Genomic DNA, 22358 nt, shown 5'->3' on the forward strand with positions numbered 1-22358 from the left:
TCTGGGGTTTTACTTGCATGCCTCTAGAACATTGAAAGTAATCTACCTCTTAACCCACAACTATGTTTCTCGAAATCCTGCTTCCTCTCCTCCCTGCTTCTCCTGTATCCTGCTCTGGCTCCAGAACCTTCGTTCAGTCACCCAGAACTGCTCCTAACATCCAGCCCTCATTTCTGCCTCTCATCCTCCCCTCGCCTCCCGCAGCCCTTGCTTGGCTTAGGGGAAGGAGCTTCCTCTTCCAGTTCTGCTTGTATTCTCATGGCCTCCTCGCCTTGCCCCTCCTTCCTCGCTAGGTCCTGTCTCCCGCTGCCCCTTCCCCGACTCTGCTAGAGGTGGAACCAGCGTGGGAAAGGCAGAGCTCCCCTTGGAGAGCAGAGGAGGAGGAAAACCAAGTGGCGGACACAGTGCGCCTTAACTGGCGAGGACCAGGCCCTAAATGCATCTTGTGTTTCACTGTCTGCCCTGCAGCTGGGCCCCTCCATCGTCATCTCTTCTTCTGCTGGAGTTTCTCGTCTTTAGAGCTTTCCCCTGGCTGGGCATGTTCTTTCTCCCTCCTACTCTGCCCAAGGAGAGGTGAGAGGGGGTGGTGAAGGAGGCCCTGAACTTTGTGGCCAGAACACGGCAGAGGCCCCAGCTTTGGGAGGGGTGGATGTGGGTGTGGGCAGATCTTCTGCAGTGGCTGCTTTCTCCAGCCTCTTCCAACCCCCGCCCCCAACCCACCCCGTTGCTGAAGGACCTTAGTTAGTCCCCAGCCTCCGTACTTTCAGGGCGTATGTTCCAATCAAGCTCCACTGGAGGGTCCCCTTCCTCCCCACCGGTCCTCACCCTCCACACTGGGGTTCCTGAGCCCCAGGATGCTGGGAGGTGTTGCCCACCCTTGCCCTGACCTGTATCCTCACCCCTAGCACCTGGAGGTCGCTTTGCTGATACGGTGGGAGCAAGATTCAGGTGGGGCAGAGCACAGGGGTGGGGTCAGCCTCAGGAGACAGACTGAACCTCTGGGAGCCTCAGCTTCCTCCATCGAATGGGTATGGTGACCTCTCCCACCCTCCTCATGGGGCGCAGTGGGATCTGGAGCCCTTAGGTGTGTTTCAGGTGTGGGATTGACAAGAGGGCATGGGTCATTCCGTTACCCTGTGCCAGCACTTGCTTGCTGTTCATTCACTATGCCGTGCTAGGAGGCGATACCGCGAGGAGCCAGGGACAGAAAACACCTGTCAACCACATACCCGGGGCTTAAGTGCTGTTATGAGGGTGTGGGCCTATGGGACTCTGAGGAGGGGAACTAACCCTGCCAGGTGTGACCAAGGAGGCTCCCTGGAAGAGGTAGAGTCTGAGCCAGGCCTTGAACAATGAGTGAGAAGTAGCCATTCATTTTTTCATTCATGTAGTTAATGAGCATCTGTTCCAAGTGTGTAAAGTACAAATGCGCATTGAGTTGGAAAACAAGGGCCAGTAGGTGCTGCCCTGGGAGGGCTGGCCAGGGGAACAGAGGACATCTCTGACCTCCCTTTCAGGGCCACTACCAGGTCCAGGGCTTGGACAGGCTGGGTGTGGGTATGGGAGTGGGCAGGGCTGGCCCACCCTGGTGGGCCACAGAGCCAAGGGGGCCTGAGCCTCATCCATTAGGCGTGGTGCGGCCACACGGTGGGGGACAGGAAAGGATGGAGCTCTGTGACTGTTGATAGGGACAGATCTCCAAGACATGTTGTGACATGCAAAACAGCAAAGTGAATGTTTGCTACCATTCGTGCACAAACACATCGGTGAGCAAACGTGTCTGCATGCACACACACCTGTCAGCTTGAAACGTGTGTATGCACGCACACACACCTCTCAGCTTGAAACGTGTGTATGCACGCACACGCACCTGTCAGCTTGAACATGGTTGGAGACCGTCTAGGACCTGGGTGGGTACCACCCACTCAAAACATGAAGTTACTAGTTTTCAAATAAATAGAGGTTAAAAACCCCCAAAGACCCTGGCTTTAGAGGGTCCAGGTTTTGATGCTGAGCCTCGGTTTTCCCCTCACAGCTCCTGCTCCCCGGTGCTTTTGTGAGGAGTTGGCACACGAGGGGTGGGCAGCCTGGCAGCTGGCTGAGCTAAGGGTCTGAATGTTGGTAGCTGCTGCTGCTGCTGTTACTGTTTCTGGTGTTACAGTCACTTTCCCTGCCCCCCAGCCCCTCTAGTGATGGGGAAGAGCCGGGGAAGCCCCAACCTTCCTTGGGTCTGGGCGCTTCCAATGTCTCCAAGATTTCTCCCACTGCAGTTTGGAAACTGAGCTTTGGAGACCTGAATCCAGTCTCGTTCCAAGCACACTCACATACACCAAACATACAATCTCACAAAATTGCATACACATACAGCCATGCAAAATTACATGTGCACACAATCATCTCATGATCACTCAAAATCACATACAAAACCACACACAAATGCAAACTGCACTTATGTAATCAAAGTGTCACACAGTCACACACACAATCACAAACTCACAATCACAATCACACACAATCACAGTCACACAATCACAATCACACACATGCAATCACGCACACACAGTCGCACACAATTGCAAACAATCGCACACAGAATCATGCATCCGCACACAATCACAATCACACATTCACGCACAATCACGCACACAGTGACATACACAGTCACACAATCACACACACATAATCACACAATCATGCTCACAATCACACAGTCATACAGTCACACACACAATCACGCACACACACAATCACAGATGCACAATGCAGGAAGCCCAGCTGCTGAGGTACTCAGCTCCTTCTGGATGAACAAGCGTACCCCAATCCCAGCCCAGCCCTCACTTCCCAGGCCCCAGCAAGGAGAGATCAGAAAGGGCTGGGCCAGGAGGGCAGCCCCAACGATGTGGTCCCCAGATCCACCAGCCAGACCCCGAAGGTGGGGCTCAGAGCCTCCAGCCCCAGCAGGAAGCTCATCTCTAAAGCCCCCCCAGCCCACCAACCATTCATAAGCCCCAGCTTAACGGGGGCCCCTGCTGTGATCTCAGTCTCCCAGGGAAGGAGGGGCTGGAGGGCTACGAAGAGCCCAGACAGAAAGAGGTAGCCCTGCGGTGCCCTCCTGGGGCAGAAGGAGTCATCTCAGGGCAGAGGCAGCTCCTACAAGTGGTGCCTGTCCACTCAGCCCCTTCCCCTGTGAAGCTCCAGTTCTTGGCAGGAAGCCTGACATTTGTGATGGGGGACAGTGGTGGCCATGGCTGGCACTGCCCGCCTGTTTATTCCCTCCTTCTGGAGCTGCTTCCCCTGGAAAGGAGCAGAGGCCTTAGATGGGGCACAGCAGAACCTGGATGTGTTCCTAACGGAGCGTTAGACAAGCCCCAATTGAGGAACATTCTACAAAATATCTGGCTAATGCTAGGGAACAAAGACTGAGGAACTGTCTCCAATTGAGGAGTCCCAGGAGACGTGACCACTGTGAGAGCCGGACTGGATCTGGGGGGCCCCGCGGGTCATTGTGAGATCTGGAAAAGGCTGTGGACAAGTTGACAGTGGTGCCTCCGTGCCAGCTTCCTAGTTTCAATAATTGCCCAGGGGTTAGGCCTTTCACAGTGGCTCATGCCTGTAATCCCAGCACTTTGAGAGGCCAAGGTGGGTAGATCACCTGAGGCCAGGAGTTTGAGAGCAGCCTGGCCAACATGGTGAAACCCCATCTCTAATTTAAAAAAAAAAAAAAAAAAGGCTGGGCACGGTGGCTCATGCCTGTAATTCCAGCACTTCGGGAAGCCAAGGCGGCTGGATCACCTGAGGTCAGGAATTTGAGACCAGTCTGGCCAACATGGCGAAACCCCATCTCAAAATACAAAAATTAGGTGGGTATGGTTGCGTGTGCCTGTAATCCCAACTACTCAGGAGGCTGAGGTAGGAGAATCACTTGAACCCAGGAGGCGGATGTTGCAGTGAGCTGTAATCGTGCCACTGCATTCCAGCCGGGGCAACAGAGTGAAACTCTTTCTCAAAAGAAAAAAAACAAAAATTAGCCAGACATGGTGGTGCATGCCTATAGTCCCAGCTACTTGGGAGGCTGAGGCAGAAGAATCATTTGAACCTGGGAGGTGGAGGTTGCAGTGAGCTGAGATCGTGCCACTGCACTCCAGCCTGGGCAACAGAGTGAGACTTCATCTCAAAAAAAACAAACAAAAAAACCCAAAAATAGCCAGACATGGTGGTGTGTGCCCATAGTCCCAGCTGCTTGGGAGGCTGAGGCAGGAGAATCATTTGAACCTGGGAGGCAAAGGTTGCAGTGAGCTGAGATCATGCCACTGCACTCCAGCCTGGGCGACAAAGCAAGACACCATTTCAAAAAAATAATAATTGCTCAGTGGTTAGATGGGATATTAGCATTTGGGGATGCCTGACATTTTGGCCTGGATGATTAAAAAATGGAGGGATGCTGGGCCGGGCATGGTAGCTCACGCCTGTAATCCCAGCACTTTGGGAGGCCAAGGCGGGTGGATCACAAGGTCAGAAGTTCGAGACCAGCCTGGCCAACATGGCGAAACCCCGTGTCTACTAAAAATACAAAAATTAGCCGGGCGTGGTGGCGAGTGCCTGTAATCCCAGCTACTTGGGAGGCTGAGGCAGGAGAATCGCTTGAAACTGGAAGGCTGAAGTTGCAATGAGCTGAGATCTTGCTACTGCACTCCAGCCTGGGGAACAAGAGCAAAATTCTGTCTCAAAAAAAAAAAAAAGGGGGGGGAGGTGCTATATAAAGCGTATGTAGGAAATCTCTGCTATATTTGCAACTTTTTTGTAAGTGTGAAATTATTTCAAAGTGAAAAGTCAAAAATTTTTCTCTAATAAAACGCAGCACACCGCTAAGAAGGTAACCACAGGGACTGCCTGCATCCATCGGAGACTTGCTCCTCAGAGGACATTTGCCGCCAGTATGAGTGGCCCCGGGGGCAGTGAACTAGCGAGGCCTGGTAGAGGAGGGGGAGAGGCCAAAGCAGGCAAAAAGGAGCTGAGATCAGGGCCCACCCTGCCTCGAGGTAGCTGTGGGATACTGGGTGGATAACGGTGATACAGGCGCAAACACGTGATGCTGTCGTGTTCTGCCATAAAAAGGCATGAAGTCTGGACACGCACTACCACATGGGCAGAACCTGAAAGCATGATGCGGAGTGAAAGAAGGCAGACGCAGAAGGACACATTCTGCAAGATTCCATTTCTATGAAATGTCCAGAACAGACAGATTCATAGAAACAGAGTAGACGAGTGGGGGCCAGGGGCCGGGGGAGGAGATGGGGAGGAGGAGTAGGGACTGGCTGCTAATTGGAATGATGCAAATGTTTTGGAACTAGATAGGATTGAGCTTGTACAAGATTGCAAATATATGATATTAAGCACCATTGACTTATTCAGTTTAAATTAGCTGCTCTTACATCACGTGAATTTTATCTCAATACATTATTTTTCTAAAACTGAAATGCTGTCCTGGGTGGGTGTGCACAGGCACAGCCTCCAGCTCCAGCCAGTTTGGCAGGAAGAATTGGGGCCCAGGGAAGCAATGAATCTGAATTGCAAGGTGGCATCTCCTGATATATACATCTTAGCAACTGACTAAAGGTATTTTATCAACGCCATTGGGGGCAGATCTAGGTCTCAGCCACCAGCTTGCAAGATGACCTGGGGTGGGGTGTCTGTGTGTTCGGTTGAAGCATCTGGGAGATGGCCACCCCTCACCTCCTTGGGCTTTACTTGGAGAAAGAAGGACAGATGGAAAAGTACCTCCAGGCAGAGAGAAAAGCTCTAGACAAACACCAAGATGTTCGTGGTTTTAAAAGACAAGAGCTGCAGCCTTTTAAAATCCCACAGGCCTCTTTGCCATGGATAAAATACTTTCTGGGGAGATTGTAAATGTTTACTCTGGTGGATTTTGTTATAAATGGACTTGGTTTTGTTTGGTTGGTTATGTTCTTGTTTGCTTTTTTCTTTTTTTTTTTTTTTAAAAACCCACAAAAAACTACTAGACCATCTTAACTGCGAACACCATGTTATCCCCCAAAACCAACTAAGGGGTAAACAAGATGGGCATGGAATCAGGCCTCCCGCTCTCTGCTCCGTGGGTCGGGCTTCTGTGGGCGGCAAGCCACCCAGGCGCCGAGGCAAGAGACCAAGGACACGAGCAGTTCCAGTATAATAAAATATAAAACAAGAATAGTCATACCAGATACAGATATTAGATATGATTATATATATCATTAATCATTAGTTGGCAGTAATTACTCTTTATCCTAATATTATAATAATCCCCGCTGTATAATCATAACCTAGGGAAAACCAGGCCATAGAGAGATAGAAGCTGAGGGGACACAGTGAGGTGTGACCAGAAGACGAGTGCGAGCCTTCTGTTATTCCCGGACAGGGCCACCAGAGGGCTCCTTGGTCTAGCGGTGACGCCAGCATCTGGGAGGATGCCCGTTGCCAGGAGGACCATGGTCTAGCAGTAGCAAAAGGTGTCAAGGAACAACACCCGCTACTTAGCAGACCGGGAAAGGGAGTCTCCTTTTCCCCGGGGGAGTTTAGAGAAGACTCTGCTCCTCCACCTTTTGTGGAGGGCCTGACACCAGTCAAGCTTTCCCGCAGTTATCCGGAGGCCTAACCATCTCCCTGTGATGCTGTGCTTCAGTGGTCACGCTCCTAGTCCCCCTTCATATCCCATCCTGTACACCTGGCTCTGCCTTCTAGATAGCAGTAAATTAGTGAAAGTACTAATAGTCTCTGATATGTAGAAATAATGGCATAAGCTGTCTTTCTCTTTGTCTTCACTCTCTCTCTGCCTCAGCTGCCAGGCAGGGACGGGCCTCCTGTCCAGTGGACACGTGACCTTACCTGTCATTGGAGAAGACCTACATTCTTTACCCTGCCCCTTTTGCTTTGTATACAATAAATAACAGCGCAGCCAGACATTCGGGGCCACTACCGGTCTCCGCGCATTGGTGGTAGTGGTCCCCCGGGCCCAGCTGCCTTTTCTTTTATCTCTGTCTTGTGTCTTTATTTCTACACTCTCTCGTTGCCGCACAGACGGAGAGACCCACCGACCCTGTGGGGCTGGTCCCTACAGGCTTGCTGTCAGGCGTTGGCTGCAGAGCCCTCTGCAGCTCATCCTATGATAGTCCTTACCATTTCTTTTCTTTTCTCTTCTTTTTTTTCTTTTTTGAGATGGAGTCTTGCTCTGTTGCCCACACTGGAGTGTGGTGGTGCGATCTTGGCTCACTGCAACCTCCATCTCCTGGGTTCAAGCAATTCTCCTGCCTCAGCCTCCTGAGTAGCTGGGGACTACAGGCGCCCGCCACCACACCCAGCTAATTTTTTTTTTTTTTTGTACTTTTAGTAGAGATGGGGTTTCACCATATTGGCCAGGCTGGTCTCGAACTCTTGAGCTTGCGATCCGCCCGCCTCTGCCTCCCAAAGTGCTGGGATTACAGGCATGAGCTACCGCACTTGGCCATCTTTACTATTTCTTGAGCACCTACTATATGCCAAGCATCCTCTTGCCCTTCAGGATTCATTATTGCTGATCCTCCCAGCAGCTACATGAGGCAGAAGTTGTTGTCATTTTACAGACAAGGAAACTGAGATGCAGAGGCAGGAGGTGACCCACTCCGGGCCTCACAGCTGACGAGGCTGGTGCTGGGATCCTGAATAGCCGGCAGATGTCCAGATTTGGTGGTTTCTGGCTGCACTGAGCTTGAAAAGCCTGTTCCCCTCCACCCAGGGAATCCCTTACTCTTTCCAGTGCTGGGTCCCAAAGCTGTGATTTTCAACTTGGAGCATGTTGCTAAAATACAGATCACTGGGTAGACATCAGAGTTTGTGACTGGGGAGGTCTGGGGTGGGGCTGAGAATTTCCATTTCTAACAAGTTCCTAGTGATGCCAGTGCTCCTGGTCTGGGGAGGGGAATGCACTTTGAAAACCACTGTCCTAAATAAAAGAAGTTCATTCATATTAAGGTTTGGGGGACTGAGAACAGCTTCAGTATGAGCCTTCCCCCAGTTAGATGTGATGCTGTAGTGGGGAAGTTACAGGCTGAGGGTGGGAAAGGAAGGGACATGTTTTTTTTTGTTTTGTTTTGTTTTGAGACAGAGTCTCACTCTGTCGCCCAGGCTGGAGTGCAGTGGTGTGATAGCTCACTACAGCCTCTGCCTCCTGGGTTCAAGCAATTCTCCTGCCTCAGCCTCCGGAGGAGCTGGGATTACAGGCGTGCTGTATCATGCCTAGCTAATTTTTGCATTTTTAGTAGAGATGGGTTTCCCTTTGTTGGTCAGGCTAGTCTCAAACTCCTTACCTCAGGTGATCCGTCCGCCTCGGCCTCCCAAAGTGCTGGGATTACAGGTGTGAGCCACCATGCAGAAGGGACATGTTGAGGGAGGGAAACCCTCCCAGCTCCCACTCATCACACCCAGAGCCCAGAGGAGGTGAGGGGTGCAGGGTGAGTCCTGGCTGCTTATCTCTGGCCTGGCTGGAGCGGGGCTGCTTGAATCACACATGCGTGTGTCCATGTGGGGTTGCTGTCCCTGGCTATAGAAAGCAAAAGCCCCAGCAGGTGCTACTCTGTCCCCTAGGGACCCAGCCACAGTCCCACCCCTCCCTGTTTCTCCAGGGGAGGTGCGCTGATTGCTCAGAGCAGGGAGCTTCCCAGTGCTGACGGCTACAGGTGGGGGCTTCCAAAGCTCTCCATGGCGCTGGGCCATGGCCGGCCTTCCAGGCCACCCAGGGAGCAAGTGTCCCCTGGTGCTGCAGATGGCTGGGCCTCACCCAACAGAGACCAAAGAAAGGCCATGCACAGACCTCTCCCGGCCTCTCACACCACCCCTCCACCCCTCCACCCCTGCTCCAGCTGACCTCACCGTTCCCACCTGAGAAGCCATCACAACCCACTTCAGAGGGAAATGCTTTTGATGTCACTTCTCTTTGGAAGCCAAATTTTACTTTGCTCCTAGGCTTTAGGGGAACAGCTAGCCCATCTCTTAAGAAACCTGGCTTAGAGGAGTCTCTCCCCTAGTGAGCCTGCTGACCCTCTCTGTGGTGTTAACCCCTCAGCACCTTCTCCAAGCCTGACAGGCTAAACTGGATGAATTTTGTAGCTTAGAGCCCCAGCATTCTGGGGTCTTAACCAGTTCTGACTCCACAATGACATCAAAGAGACTAAAACTCGGCCGGATGTGGTGGTTCATGCCTGTAATCCCAGCACTTTGGGAGGCTGAGGCAGTCAGATCACCGGAGGTCAGGAGTGGCCAAGACGGTGAAACCCCATCTCTACTAAAAATACAAAAATTAGCCAGGCATGGTGGCAGGCACCTGTAATCCCAGCTACTTAGGAGGCTGAGGCCGTAGAATCACTTGAACCCGGGCGGCAGAGGTTGCAGTGAGGCGAGACCACGCCACTGCACTCCAGCCTGGGTGACAGAACAAGATTCTGTCTCAAAAAAAAAAAAAAAAAAAGACTAAAACTCGCTGCCTACAGGAGTGTACTGTGACAAATCCAGCCCTTCCCTGCCCCAGGGCCTTTGCACGTCTGGTAACGGTAGCTGCAGCCCCTCACCTATCTCCAGGGCCCTTCCCTGACAACTCATCCTCCACAGTATCCACCCTGATAGTGGATATCTCCTGTTCTCAATGCTGATAGCAGAAATCACAGTCTACAAATTGCATATTTAATTTCTTGTATTAGTGTCTTTTTTTTTTTCTTTTTTTTTTGATTCTCACTCTGTTCACCTAGGCAGGAGTGTGGTGGCACGATCTTGTCTCACTGCAACCTCAGCCTCTTGGGTTCAAGTGATGCCTCTGCCTCAGCCACCTGAGTATCTGGAATTAAAAACATGAGCCACCATGCCCCTGTAATTTTTTTGTGTTTAGTAGAGACGGGGTTTTGCCATGTTGGCCAAGCTAGTCTCAAAATTCCTGACCTCAAGTAATCCACCTGCCTTGGACTCCCAAAGTGCTGGAAGCACAGGTGTGAGCCACTGCGCCCAGCTAATTAGTGTCTATTGAGGGCAGATGACTTGCTGGCACACGGTGGGTGCTCTGTAAATATCTGTGGACCTGCTGAGCAGATGAGCCAGCGATGGGTGAACTTGTTCCCGCGGCCTGAGCAGTGCATGGGTATTTGCTGTCTCGTGGCGCCCCCTGGTGGCTATCATGCAGCACACGCTGAGGGGCTAACCCCTTTTCTCCCCGCAGGGTAAGTCGCTCACCGGGCACCGACTTGCCATGTGGCCACCATCGGTGACATAAAGTGGCAGCTCTTGGCCCCCATGGAGTTCTATGCTTCTGGATGATCAGGTGAGTTGGAGGAACGTCCCCGTTACAGTTTCTCACATTATTAGTAATGGCACCATTATTAAACAGCTAGTGTTGATAATGTTAAACATAATATGATCCTTGTTTGCCACCTATGGGCCCCTGAGCAACCTCTCTCGGCCTCAGTTTTTCCCCATCTATGAGATGGTGGTAATTGCGAGAGTTAAGGGGAACGGTGCATGTTAAATCAGCACAGGACAGGCAGGTTTTCCACAAACAAGGGCTGTTGTGAGTATTTGGGGAGATTTTCTCCTGAGTGTGGGTTGATGACACCGTGAGAGGTCAGCCCTGTTACTTACCCAGCTTGGCATGTCAGAAAGCTGCTTGGCTTCCATTTCCCCCCCTGTGAAATGACCACCTTGGCCACACTGCCTCCCAGGGATGTGGGGGGAGCACCAAGGAACACCAGAGCTTGACAGCTGGTTCCCAGATATGAAGGATGGGGAAAGAATTTTCTGTAGGAGGTCAGACTCCTAGGTACCACCCCCCAGACCCCAAAGGAGAGGGGCAGCTATTCCTGGAAGATCACGGGGTCAAGGATACCAGGCACTACTCGGGCCAGAAAAGGAGAGAGGGGCTGGTCTATTTACTGTCCAGCAAAGCTTCTGGGCCCTTCTCTCCCGAGTCCCAGCAGCCAGTCTTCCAGTCAGGAGATGGGGGCCTCCTCATGGAAAAGCTGGCTCCCTACACAGCTCTGCCAGGCAGTGGGCTGGTGTCTCACGCAGAACATGGAGGAGAGCTTCTAATAGGAAAGCTAGAGAGCACACAGAGGAGAGAATGCGGAGTGGGGAGGCTGGCAGTGGGAGTAAACCACCCAGGAAGCCAGGGGAAACGCAAAACAAAACCCCAGTATCCTTAGAGACAGGGAACAGCAGGGCATCCGCAGAAGACACTCTGGATGATGTTTCCTCAAAACCAAAAAAGGAAAATAAAAAGCTTCTGGAAATTAAAACTACCATAGCCTGAAATTAAAAAAAAAAAATCCAGAAGAGCTAGAAGACAAGGCTGGGTGGGGCGTGGTGGCTCACACCTGTAATTCCACCACTCAGGGAAGGCTAGGTGGGCAGATCACTTGAAGCCAGGAGTTCAAGATCAGCCTGGCCAACATGGTAAAACCCTGTCTCTACTAAAAATACAAAAATTAGCTCGGCATGGTGGCACACGCCTGTAGTCCCAGCTACTCAGGAGGCTGAGGCAGGAGAATCACTTGCACCTGCAAGGCCAGAGGTTGCAGTGAGCGGAGATCGTGCCACTGCACTCCAGCCTGAGGGACAGAGCGAGACTCCGTCTAAAAAAAAAAAAAAAAAAAGGCAAAGCTACAGATTTCCCAGAAAACAGTGTACAATAAGAAAATTAGAGGATCACTCTAGGCGGTTCAACATGCAATCTTAAAATTAGAAAAGAAAGAAAATGGAGTGAACGGGATTCCCAAAGACATAACACAGAAGGTCTGCCAGGACCAGAAAGCTGAGTGTCAGGTGGAGTCTACCGAGCACCAGCACAGCCAGCGGGACAACTGAGGCCAACTCACCTTGTCGTCAACCCTGAGAAACCGAGGAACTAAAGAGAGGCCGTGGGCCAGGCGCGGTGGCACACGCCTATAATCCCAGCACTTTGGGAGGCCGAGGTGGGCGGATCACTTGAGTTCAGGAGTTCGAGACCAGTGTGGGCAACATAGCCAAACCCTGTCTCTTCCAAAAATACAATAAAGTTATCTGGGCATGGTGAGACGAGCCTGTAGTCCCAGCGACTCAGGAGGCTGAGGAACAAGAATCACTTGAGTTCAGGAGGTGGAGATTGCAGTGAGCTGAGATCACGCTGCTGCCCTCCAGTCTGGGCTGAGATCCAGCCTGGGTGACAGAGCAAGAACCTATCTCAAAAAAAAAAAAAAAAAAAAAGAAGAAAAAAAGAAAAAAAAAAAGCTAGGTCACATAGCACAGGGGCCAGAAGAGTGTGGGTTCTCCACGGCTGCTCTGGGAGCCAGAAGATGGTGGGGTGTTGTCTCCAACAGGCTGAGTGAAAAGTACTTAGCTACGCCATCAACCAAAGGTGAGGCAGAATAAGGCATTTATAGGTGAGCCAAAATACCGGAAACTTGAAGAATAAGGCACCCCTTCTCCAGCAACTCCCAGGGAGCAGTTATACCACTGGAAGGATCTGGAAGGTGTAGACCCTGAAGATTGAACCCACCAACCCTGCAGAAGCCAGGCCCTCTCAGCAGGGAATGGGGGAGATGGTGCAGATGCTGCCCGTGGCAGAGGCTGGCTGGGGTGCAGGCACTCAAAGACAGCTGGAACAGGCACATACAAGGCAGCCTCACCTCTGTAAAAGCAAAAAGTTGGACCAAAAAATCAGAGGCCCCCACCTGGTTTAGCAGCAAAGTATTCAGTCATCACAACTAAACTTGATCATGTACGAAACATGGGATGCACATACATTCGGTGAATGGGGAGGGGAGAGCAGGCAGATGTGCTGTGCCTAGAACCTTCTTCGGAAACTTGCTGGCCCTTTTGGGAAGCCACCTGCAGGGGCCTATCGGGCCTGACCGCTGAGCTGCTCGTTCTCTTACAGCTCAGAGACTGGCTCAGCTTTCAGCTCTCAGAACCAGCCACAGGGAAAACCAGACAATTTTCCCTTGGCGTCTTCAGGTTGTCTTGGCTAAAATTAGCAGCTGGATAAGGAGCAATGCAGTTTTAAACAGGCTCTTCAGGAGATGCTGTAGGGTGCTTGTGCTTTTTGTGTGTGACTCCGAGGCTACCCTTCAAGCTATTTTCCCCTGCTTCCATACCCAAGCCAAGTTGACGTACAATAGAAGATAGGATTTAGCCACCTTCCTATTTTGGGATATTTTTGTTTTGTTTTAATGCAAGCGTCATACTTCTATATAATGAGCCTACGTAACAATCTAATATAAGGAATACAAATAATATTGCAGCAAAATTTGGCAGAGCCACCAACACAAGCTGGAGGGCTGCTGCCCACGCAGCAGCCTGTCTCAGGTGCGCGCCTCCGTGTTCGAGTCTCCTTCTCATTTCTGCGTGTCTGGAATGCCACCAGGCGCCCAAGGCACAGCACGTGCGAGGCACGGCTGCGGCACACGCTGACCATCTGGCCTCTGGAAGGTTAAGTGGGCACTTTAGTTCCCTCACAGTGCAAATATTAGACAAATCTGTTGAATGAATTAAAATCAAATTGTAGGTACTTGAGATTCTGGACTGTGGAGATTTTGAAACATTGTTTTTATTTTAATGTGCACTAAAAAAAGGACTAAGTAAAACAATGGGAATCGAATTAAACATTCAACAAGCAACAGTATTCACTGGGCAACATTTGTGAGTGGCGCTTGAGTGCCCAGGTCACTCGTCATGGGCATGAAAGCATTTAGAGTTTCTCGAAACTGTTCGGGAGTGACCTTAACAGCCTGGGGCTGGGTCCAAGAAGCACGGAAAGGCACCCCCTGAAAACACCGCCATCCATGAAGAACGGGCGCTTTGGAAGCCATTTGAGAACTGTCAGTTGATTACTTTATTTCATATAAAAGTTACATTGAAAGAAGAGGTTGAAAAGTCAAGTATACTTGATTTGTACACACTTGCCAAGTCTCACAGGATTCAACCACTTGGATAATTGTTTTATTGATAACAGGATATACATATTAAAAGCCTCACACTGAAGCCCACACGCATGTCCAACCCAGACAACAATGTGCAAATGAATATGCAAAACAATCTCGGAAACTCACGTCTCCAGGATCACCCATACTTTGTCCCTGTGGCTGTGACGCAGTTCTTCCCCCAATGGCGCACACGCTTCTGCGGTGACCAAGTCGACTTCCAAACCCCCTGCAGGTTTGCTCGCTTGGCTAGGACGGTGGCTCAGGTAGGTCCCTTTGTGGTTTTGCATCAGCAGTGGTAGAAGCCCTGATTCGGATGGGGTACAGAGTAATTAAAAACAAAAAACAGTTCACAGATGAACAGAAAGGCAAAACAGTTCCCAGAAGGGAGATGCCAACTTCTCTTAGCGTGGAGGGCAAGCTTAAAGGAAGACCCTCAGACTGTCACAGATTGCTTCTTGATGCGTCCGGCAAAAAAATGTACAAACCAGGCAAGTTTAAGGCAAGTCCCCATGAGGGGAGCTGTTGGCTTTCTGGCGTAATTTTAAGCTCCGCACCAAGGATCCTATTTTATCACCTGTGCTGTGGGTGGAGAAGAAAACGTAAAAGCTAACCAAAAAATCCAACAAGAGGGCGCCATCCTGGCCATTCCCGGCTGTAGAGCTGCCTGCGGTGGCACATTTGCCCCTGCCAGGGGCTGGCTGCCTCATGGTCCCCTCACCTCCCCAGAGGTGCCCAAGGGCTGGGCCCTGCCTCTCCAGTCGGGATGCCTCCCCTGCCCCACAAACAGCATCGAGCTGCCCCAAGTATTGAGTCACCGAGCTGCAGCTCTGCTCTTACCTAGGTGCCATTTATACACTGCTAGTTTGGCTGGAACAAAAAAAAAAAATCAGTTCCAAGGCCCTCAAGCACTCAAGATTTCTTTAAAACATGAAGGCAGGAGGGCAACGAAGGGCCGCACAGGAACGGCTGTTCTTTGGATCGAGATGTCCTCCAACAGCAATACATTCATAGTAACCACAGGCAGGACCCCGTGGCTCTCGCCCCTCTTCCCTGAAACGTCGGTTTCTAAAAAATAGCTTGTTTTCTGTACACAGCTGGTAAATGTTACACCGCCTAAACAACACTGGCAATTTTGACACACATGCACACACGCGCACACACGCACAGACACGCGCACACACAGACTTGCTGGGAGGGTCAAAGGATGTCTCTTCCAGGGCAGAGGGGAGTGTGCCGGAAGCCACCTTCACTGTTCAGTGCACAGATCTTTTGCAACTTCAGTGTAAAGCATCGGAGCTAATCGAGACCAAAACGTCTTTCTATGTAAACGCCCTGCTGTGATCCGGGGAGTGCACTGCTGAGTGGCGGGGTCAGCAGGAGCCCCCTGAAATGACTGCTCGGAGAATCCCTGTTCACTGGATTGACTGTTTCTCTTCATGATTTGCAACAGCAGCTCAGGACCCAGGATTTGAATAACCCATGTAATAACCCGAAGTATTCTCCACAGAAGCCCAAGCTCTGCAGGAGGCCATGGCGTTTGGCTTCTTTGCGTGGCCACACACCTTTCCGTCGTTGTACAGGTGGGGACTGAGAGCCTCTTCCTCTGCCATCTGTGACTATAAATATATAAAACTCTGCTTGCTGCAAGCAATTGGTTTGTGTAGGTTCCAGTTGCCCTGTTGGTCACAGATGAGCTGTTGATACCCTTCAGACCCCAAATAAATAAGTGGAAGTCTGTGATGAGCCAGGCCTCACACTGAGAACTCCGGGCCGCCTTTTCTGGGTCTCGTGGGCAGTCGCCTAAATCGGAAGCCCACAAAGGGATTCATCCAGAGGAGTGAGGGGGGCCCCCCAAAGACGGACTTCATCCCTTCCCATCGCAGCCTCCGCTCCCACGTGGGCTTCTCACTTTTCAATCGCTCGATCTCCTGGAAGCAGAAAGAAAAGCTCAGCAGCAGCAGCAGCTGTGGAAGCTCAGCAGACCCCACTAAGCTTCAGAATCCACCGTGCTCAAGCACAGCGTGCGCTCGACGGAGGGTAGGTGAGTGAACTCTCCTTCCCAGCGCTGCCCTGATCCAGACCCCGTGGCCTCTGTGAGCCCAGCCCGGCTGCGGCCATATGGCCAGCCCAGACTACTACAATGGCCCTCCCAGCCAGGCACCAATATTTTTCACTTGTTAGTTACTGTGTACAAACATTAACTGAGCGCCACTCCAGGCTTGCAGAGCCAGGCCCTAAAGGCAGTCAATTCCCTGAAATTTACCGACTGCACTGGGAGCTGGGAATCTGCCTGGCTCTGCTGACTCGTAAATCAAACTGAGACTAGAAATATGCACCGCCCAGAATGAAAGAAACAGCAAACACAGAGCCGGATGAAGCTGATCAAGACCGTCCCATTACGCTCCCGAGTCAGTGCACGGGCACCTATTGTTGACATTAGGATTTTCCATTTACTCAAGCTTGGACCACATATGAAGTCCACACAGCGGAGAACAAAGCTTACCGTCTCGTCATTGCATATGGAGTGGATTTGGGTGCCAAACATAACTGCAGTGAAAGTGAAAAACAGAAGACCCTCAAGGCACAGGAAGATCAACAGGATTACAGTTATCGGAGGTGAAAAGTCACTGCATTCTGCAGACAAGAGGAACTTGGTTATAAGTGGTCCTGAATACCCCGAGTGGCAGAACGTTTGGCTCAGAGAAGAATCCTCTAGGGCCAGCCCCTGGCCAGCTTCCAGGGGGAAGTTGTTCACTTTCTAAATGGGCACATTCATTGTTCTCCAAGGAGCAGAGGAGGGCCACCCTTCCAAGCAAAAATTCATACCATGACTTCCTGGCCAGTGGTTTCAAAAGAGTCTGTATTTTCTGAGGTTTCTATTGACACTGTATTTGTGAATTAAATGGCAACTGAAGCCAGACCGCAAGAGTTGTGTGCACCCACACTAGTGAGCAGTGCTCACAGGAGTTTGTTCCCCATGTCCCCCTGGGGTGGGATGAGCCTGTCCAGACCTCACTGCATATCTAAGGTAGGATAACAAGCGCCTGTTTTCACTACCCTTGCTTAGGGTCGATCACTCACGTAAGCAACGCAAAGCCTGCTTTGAACAATGGCGAGCTAGCTGAGCAGCAGACAGACGCAAGCTTTCAAAGAAACAATATACTAGCAAAATGGTGGTGTTACAACTTAACTAAATTCTTTAAAATTCAATTGCTAAAATAATTGCAATGATTTCCTTCAAAATTGGAAACCTGGTTCTTCCTTTAAAGCTTTCCCCTTTCACCCAATAACAGCATGCACGGCCAGGAATGACACACAGCCTGGGAACTTACCAGTCCACTGCCCTCGGACACAGGAGATGAACTGAAATCCACAAAGGATCAGAGCATGGACTGAAGACAGAGCTATATACATCTAGAATGAGGGGGAGATTGGTTAGTCACTTTTATTTTTTATTTTTTTTAGAAACAGAGTCTCCCTCTGTTGCCCAGGCTGGAATGCAGTGGCATAGTCTTGGCTCGCTGCAACCTCTGCCTGCCAGGCTCAAGCGATTCTCCTGCCTCAGCCTCTCAAGTAGCTGAGACTACAGGCACCATGCCGGGCTAAGTGTTTTGCATTTTTAGTAGAGATGGGGTTTCACCATGTTGGCCAGGCTGGTCTGTAACTCCTGACCTCTAGTGATCTACCCAGCCAGTTAGTAACTTAATTAAATCTTTCTAAGAGCAAAGGCTGATGACACATCATGTTTATACCTCCATCTTATTTGTCAGAGAAAACATGAGGGAAGGATTAAATTGCAGTAGTTGACATTTTCCTACCCAAGATCATATTAGACCAAGTAGAATAATTTTATAGAAAAATACAGCTGGGCATGGTGGCTCACGCCTGTAATCCCAGCACTTTGGGAGGCCAAGATGGGCAGATTGCTTGAGCTCGGGAGTTTAAGACCAGCCTGGGCATCATGGCAAAACCCCGTCTATAAAAAAATAAACGGCCAGGGACGGTGGCTCAAGACTGTAATCCCAGCACTTTGGGAGGCCGAGGCGGGCGGATCACCTGAGGTCAGGAGTTCAAGACCAGCCCAACCAACATGGAGAAACCCCATCTCTACGAAAAACACAAAATTAGCCAGGCGTGGTGGTACATGCCTGTAATCTCAGCTACTTGGGAGGCTGAGGCAGGAGAATCACTTGAGCTTGGGAGGCGGAGGTTGCAGTGAGCTGAGATCGCACCATTGCACTCTAGCCTGGGCAACAAGAGCAAAACTCCATCTCAAAAAAAAAAAAAAAAAAAAAGGAAAAAAAGGAAATAAGCTCTAACATACTTCAGGAAGATTCCTGTTATTATTAATAAACAATAGTGACTGAGGACATCTGGGAAAGAATTAAACTACAGTGAACACCTAAAATAATATAAGCAACATATTATTTATTGGGACTACTTCCTACCAATGACAGCACAGTATTATAATTTGAATCCTGGAGAAAAGGCTAGAGAGAAACTGGCCCTGACCTTAGTAGATCTCCCTGCTCCAGGCAAGAAGCAGTTAAAGAATTTCAAATTCAATGTAAGTCACTACGAAAATATTTTTACTTACAGTGAAGAGCACAAAAAATCTTTGATTCTTTTCTCCTACACAATTGTTCACCCACGGGCAGTGATGATCCATTTTCCGAATACATCTTTTGCAAATACTGAAAAGGAGAGTTTGATTTTTCAGTATTCCATGCTCTGAGGAAACCAGAGTAACATAACCAAATGAAATCAAAGGTGGAGGAAAATTAGAATGCATATTCTAATACAGCATGTCAAAAAAAATCATACATTCTCACCATATTCCTTTAAGGTTTATCATTTTAATTAAATGTCTTCTGTTTCCTAAGGAAAATACTCAATGGACCAACAGGTTGGGGCGAAAGGTCACACTGAGCCATACTTCAAGAGTTCTCACACTCTCCCCCAGTAGAGCTGGATCATGTACACCTATCAGTAATGTTCCTAATTTTGCAAGCTTACAAGTTACAAGTCTATTTCAGTAAAAAACAAAAATTGAATTTTTACCTTCAGGGAAAGAAACATTCTTTGTATCTTCAAATAATTCCTACCACTCAATCCATATTCACTGATGAATATACAGTATGGATTGCATATTCATCTTGAATCATCAACTACACACCCAGGCATGAAGTCGTCTTGTTTTTAACAGCTGTATTTTACTTTTGCCCAAAACACTCTACTCTGTATGTCCAATTTTAAATAATTTGATTATCAATTACTTTTTGGTCCAAGCTTGCACCATTTAACAAGCAAACATCGATGGTAGCAGGTTGGCTCTAGGCAGACTTGCTATCATAGCGTCACCTTCTTTTTTTTTGAGATGGAGTCTTGCTCTGTCATCCAGGCTGGAGTGCAGTGGCGAGATCTTAGCTCTCTGCAAGCTCTGCCTGCCCCGGGTTCACGCCATTCTCCTGCCTCAGCCTCCCAAGTAGCTGGGACTACAGGCGCCAGCCACCATGCCCAGCTAATTTTTTTTTTCTTTCAATTTTTAGTAGAGACAGGGTTTCATCGTGTTAGCCAGGATGGTCTCGATCTCCTGACCTCGTGATCCGCCCACCTCGGCCTCCCAAAGTGCTGGGATTCCAGGCATGAGCCGCCGTGCCCGACCATAGCGTCACCTTCTATTCATTGACCTTGGCTCCCTCCTGACCTTCACAGCACCTGACTTCCAAAACATTCCCATTTTATCTATCTTAAACAGATTTATTGTAGTATAATTTATATACCATAGGCCAGGTGAGGTGGCTCATGCCTTTAATCCCAGCACTTTGGGAGGCCGAGGCAGGTGGATCACCTGAGGTCAGGAGTTCGAGACCAGCCTGGCCAATGTGGCGAAACCCCATCTCTACTAAAAATACAAAAATCAGCCAGGCATGGTGGCAGGCGCATGTAATCCCAGCTACTAGGGAGGCTGAGGCACAAGAATCGCTTGAGCCTGAGAGGCAGAGGTTGCAGTGAGCCGAGATTATGCCACTGCACTACAGCCCGGGCGAAAGAGCAAGACTCCATCCCCCCCCCAAAAATTTATATACCATAAAAGTTCACCCATTTGCAACGTACAATTCAATGATTTTTATTCTATCTGCAGAGTTGTGAGACCATCACCATCTAATTTTCGAACACTCCCACCATCGCAGAAACCTCGCCCATATGCAGTCACTGCCCATTTCCAGCCCCAGCCCCAGCCAGCCACCCATTTACTCTCCGATACCATTTCATCTTTCTTCACTTTATGGCCAAACCATGTGGATATGAATCTTTTAAAGCTTTCACTGCAGTCATAAAGCAGTTGGCACCCTGTCTCTGGGTTTCCTCCCGTTGGAGGCCATCAATGGCTTCCAGCCTATTCAAGCAGGCCACGACCTCCCAGGAGAAGGGCACTGTCCAGCTGCAGCCTGTCACACAGTACAGGGACGTGTGACAACTATTTCAAGGAATGGAGACATTCACACTTCAACACGTGAAATCAATGGCCAGCCCCTCCAGGAGCAGACAAGGAGTCAGGAGCTGGCAAATCTGGGGGAAGAGGATAAAACGCAACTAAGACCAGCAGGGGTGAGGCGTGAGGGCCAGGAAGGCTACTTGAGCCAGGCAGATAACTGACCGTGGCTTTTAAAAAATACAATAACAGGTGTTTGAGAGCACGCCCAAATAAATACAAAAAAACCAAAACAACAAAAAAATGAGAGCACATCCAAAAGAACGTGGCTTCTATGCTGCACCACCGCCCCAGGTAAGAACAAAAGTGAATGCACAACAGCCTCTCTGGCTGGCTGGAAGAACCCAGAGCAGGAGTGAGGGTAAGGTTCTGAGCCTTTCTTCTAGCCCCCACACAGGATGTGCCCAGGAGCTGTGAGCACACACATGCTGGCCTGTGGCATGTGTGCCAAAACAGAGGTGGGAACCTCGTCACCTCCTCCAGCTGTTGAGCCACAGCGAGTCCCTCGGGAAGGAGGGGATCCCTGAGTCCATACTGTTTCCCAACTCCCAAAAAGACTCTAGGGAACTGGCCCTTTACTCAGCTCTCTACCCCAGAAAGAACTTGACACCTACGGACCTGCCCGTGCAACGCTGCCCAGATGCTCGGGGGCCATGCACCTGCAGTGGTGGGCGCGCTCTGGTTTAATACAGCAGCGCATGTACCTGCAGTGGCGGGCGCACTCTGGTTTAATACAGCAGCCCACATACCTGTAGTGGCGGATGTGCTCACGTTTAATACAGCAGCGCACATACCTGCAGTGGCAGATGCGCTCAGCTTTAATACAGCAGCGCACGTACCTGCAGTGGTGGGCACGCTCGGGTTTAATACAGCAGCACTTGGGGCACTTGTAGATCACTTCCCCGGGCTTCAGCTGCAAGCTCTCCATGTATTCTTTCGTAGCGTTTCCTTTGGGTACTGCCCCCTACCATATAAGAAGAATGTATTTTAGTTGGGGAAAATTAAAAACATCAGGCCGGGCGCGGTGGCTCACACCTGTAATCCCAGCACTTTGGGAGGCTAAGGCGGGCGGACCACGAGGTCAGGAGTTCGAGACCAGCCTGGCCAACCCAGCCCGGTCAACATGGTGAAATCCCGTCTCTACTAAAGATACAAAAAATTAGCCGGGCGCGGTGGTGGCGCCTGTAATCCCAGCTACTCAGGAGGCTGAGGCATGACAATTGCCTGAACTCAGGAGGTAGAGGTTGCAGTAAGCCAAGATGGCGCCACTGCACTCCAACCTGGGCGACAGGGCGAGACTCAAAAAAATCATCTTTTCTATATCATCAAATGATTAAAAAAAACTACCTTATTATTCTTTTGATAAATGGCTTAACCACCTGCATTTTCAGAGGCAAGGCTTGTTCCCAGACAAGGGCACTGACTATCCCTGGGGGGGGGCAGGGAACCTCTTTGCACACCACTTCCCTGTAGCCCCTGCTGACAGGGAGGTTACTGATAAGCACTGCCCAGAGTTTTCTTATCGGGCAGTCGGGGAACAAGGAACAAAACAATCTCAAAAAGGACTTTAATTTCATGTTGCTAAAGTGACGTGATACTTTTGTCTCTTGGCCAACTTCCTCAAAGGCATTCACACACAAACCTGGAGGTGGCGGCCCAGACCACCTGACCCGATTCATGTCTGGCAACGAGGCCGCCCAGCGGCATCAGAAACTTGAACGTGCATCCATCTGTGCCCCAAGTGCTAGAGGAGCTGGAGAAGATGACCAACGGTGAAGCAGCAGAAAGAGGAGTTGGGGAGGCCGTGAGCTGACGGTAAGGGGCAGAGCTGAAGGCCAAGAGTCACCCTAAACCAGCACCATGTCAACTGAGGACCCGATGTAGGGAAGTTA

General features: G+C 50.2%; 1 protein-coding gene across 5 annotated transcripts in view; it reads right to left on the bottom strand.

Annotated features, from left to right (window-relative positions):
- Positions 1-13855: 13855 nt before the first annotated feature.
- Positions 13856-22358, bottom strand: part of ZDHHC7 (zinc finger DHHC-type palmitoyltransferase 7) — a 36428-nt gene continuing 27925 nt past the window's right edge. For 4 of the 5 annotated variants that reach the window (XM_055299765.2, XM_055299764.2, XM_063612515.1 and 1 more), the window contains 5 exons: positions 21306-21430; positions 18568-18664; positions 17303-17384; positions 16474-16604; positions 13856-15898 (listed from right to left, as the gene is read on the bottom strand). In XM_055299765.2, the coding sequence (XP_055155740.1) occupies positions 15722-15898; positions 16474-16604; positions 17303-17384; positions 18568-18664; positions 21306-21430 (612 nt within the window). In that variant the 3' untranslated portion in view covers positions 13856-15721. Of the gene's footprint in view, positions 16605-17302; positions 17385-18567; positions 18665-21305; positions 21431-22358 lie in introns of all 5 variants that reach the window. The other variant, XM_063612513.1, reaches the window with a different exon arrangement.

This window comes from Symphalangus syndactylus, chromosome 11 (assembly GCF_028878055.3).
Source record: "Symphalangus syndactylus isolate Jambi chromosome 11, NHGRI_mSymSyn1-v2.1_pri, whole genome shotgun sequence".
In the NCBI taxonomy this organism is placed as follows: Eukaryota; Metazoa; Chordata; class Mammalia; order Primates; family Hylobatidae; genus Symphalangus; species Symphalangus syndactylus.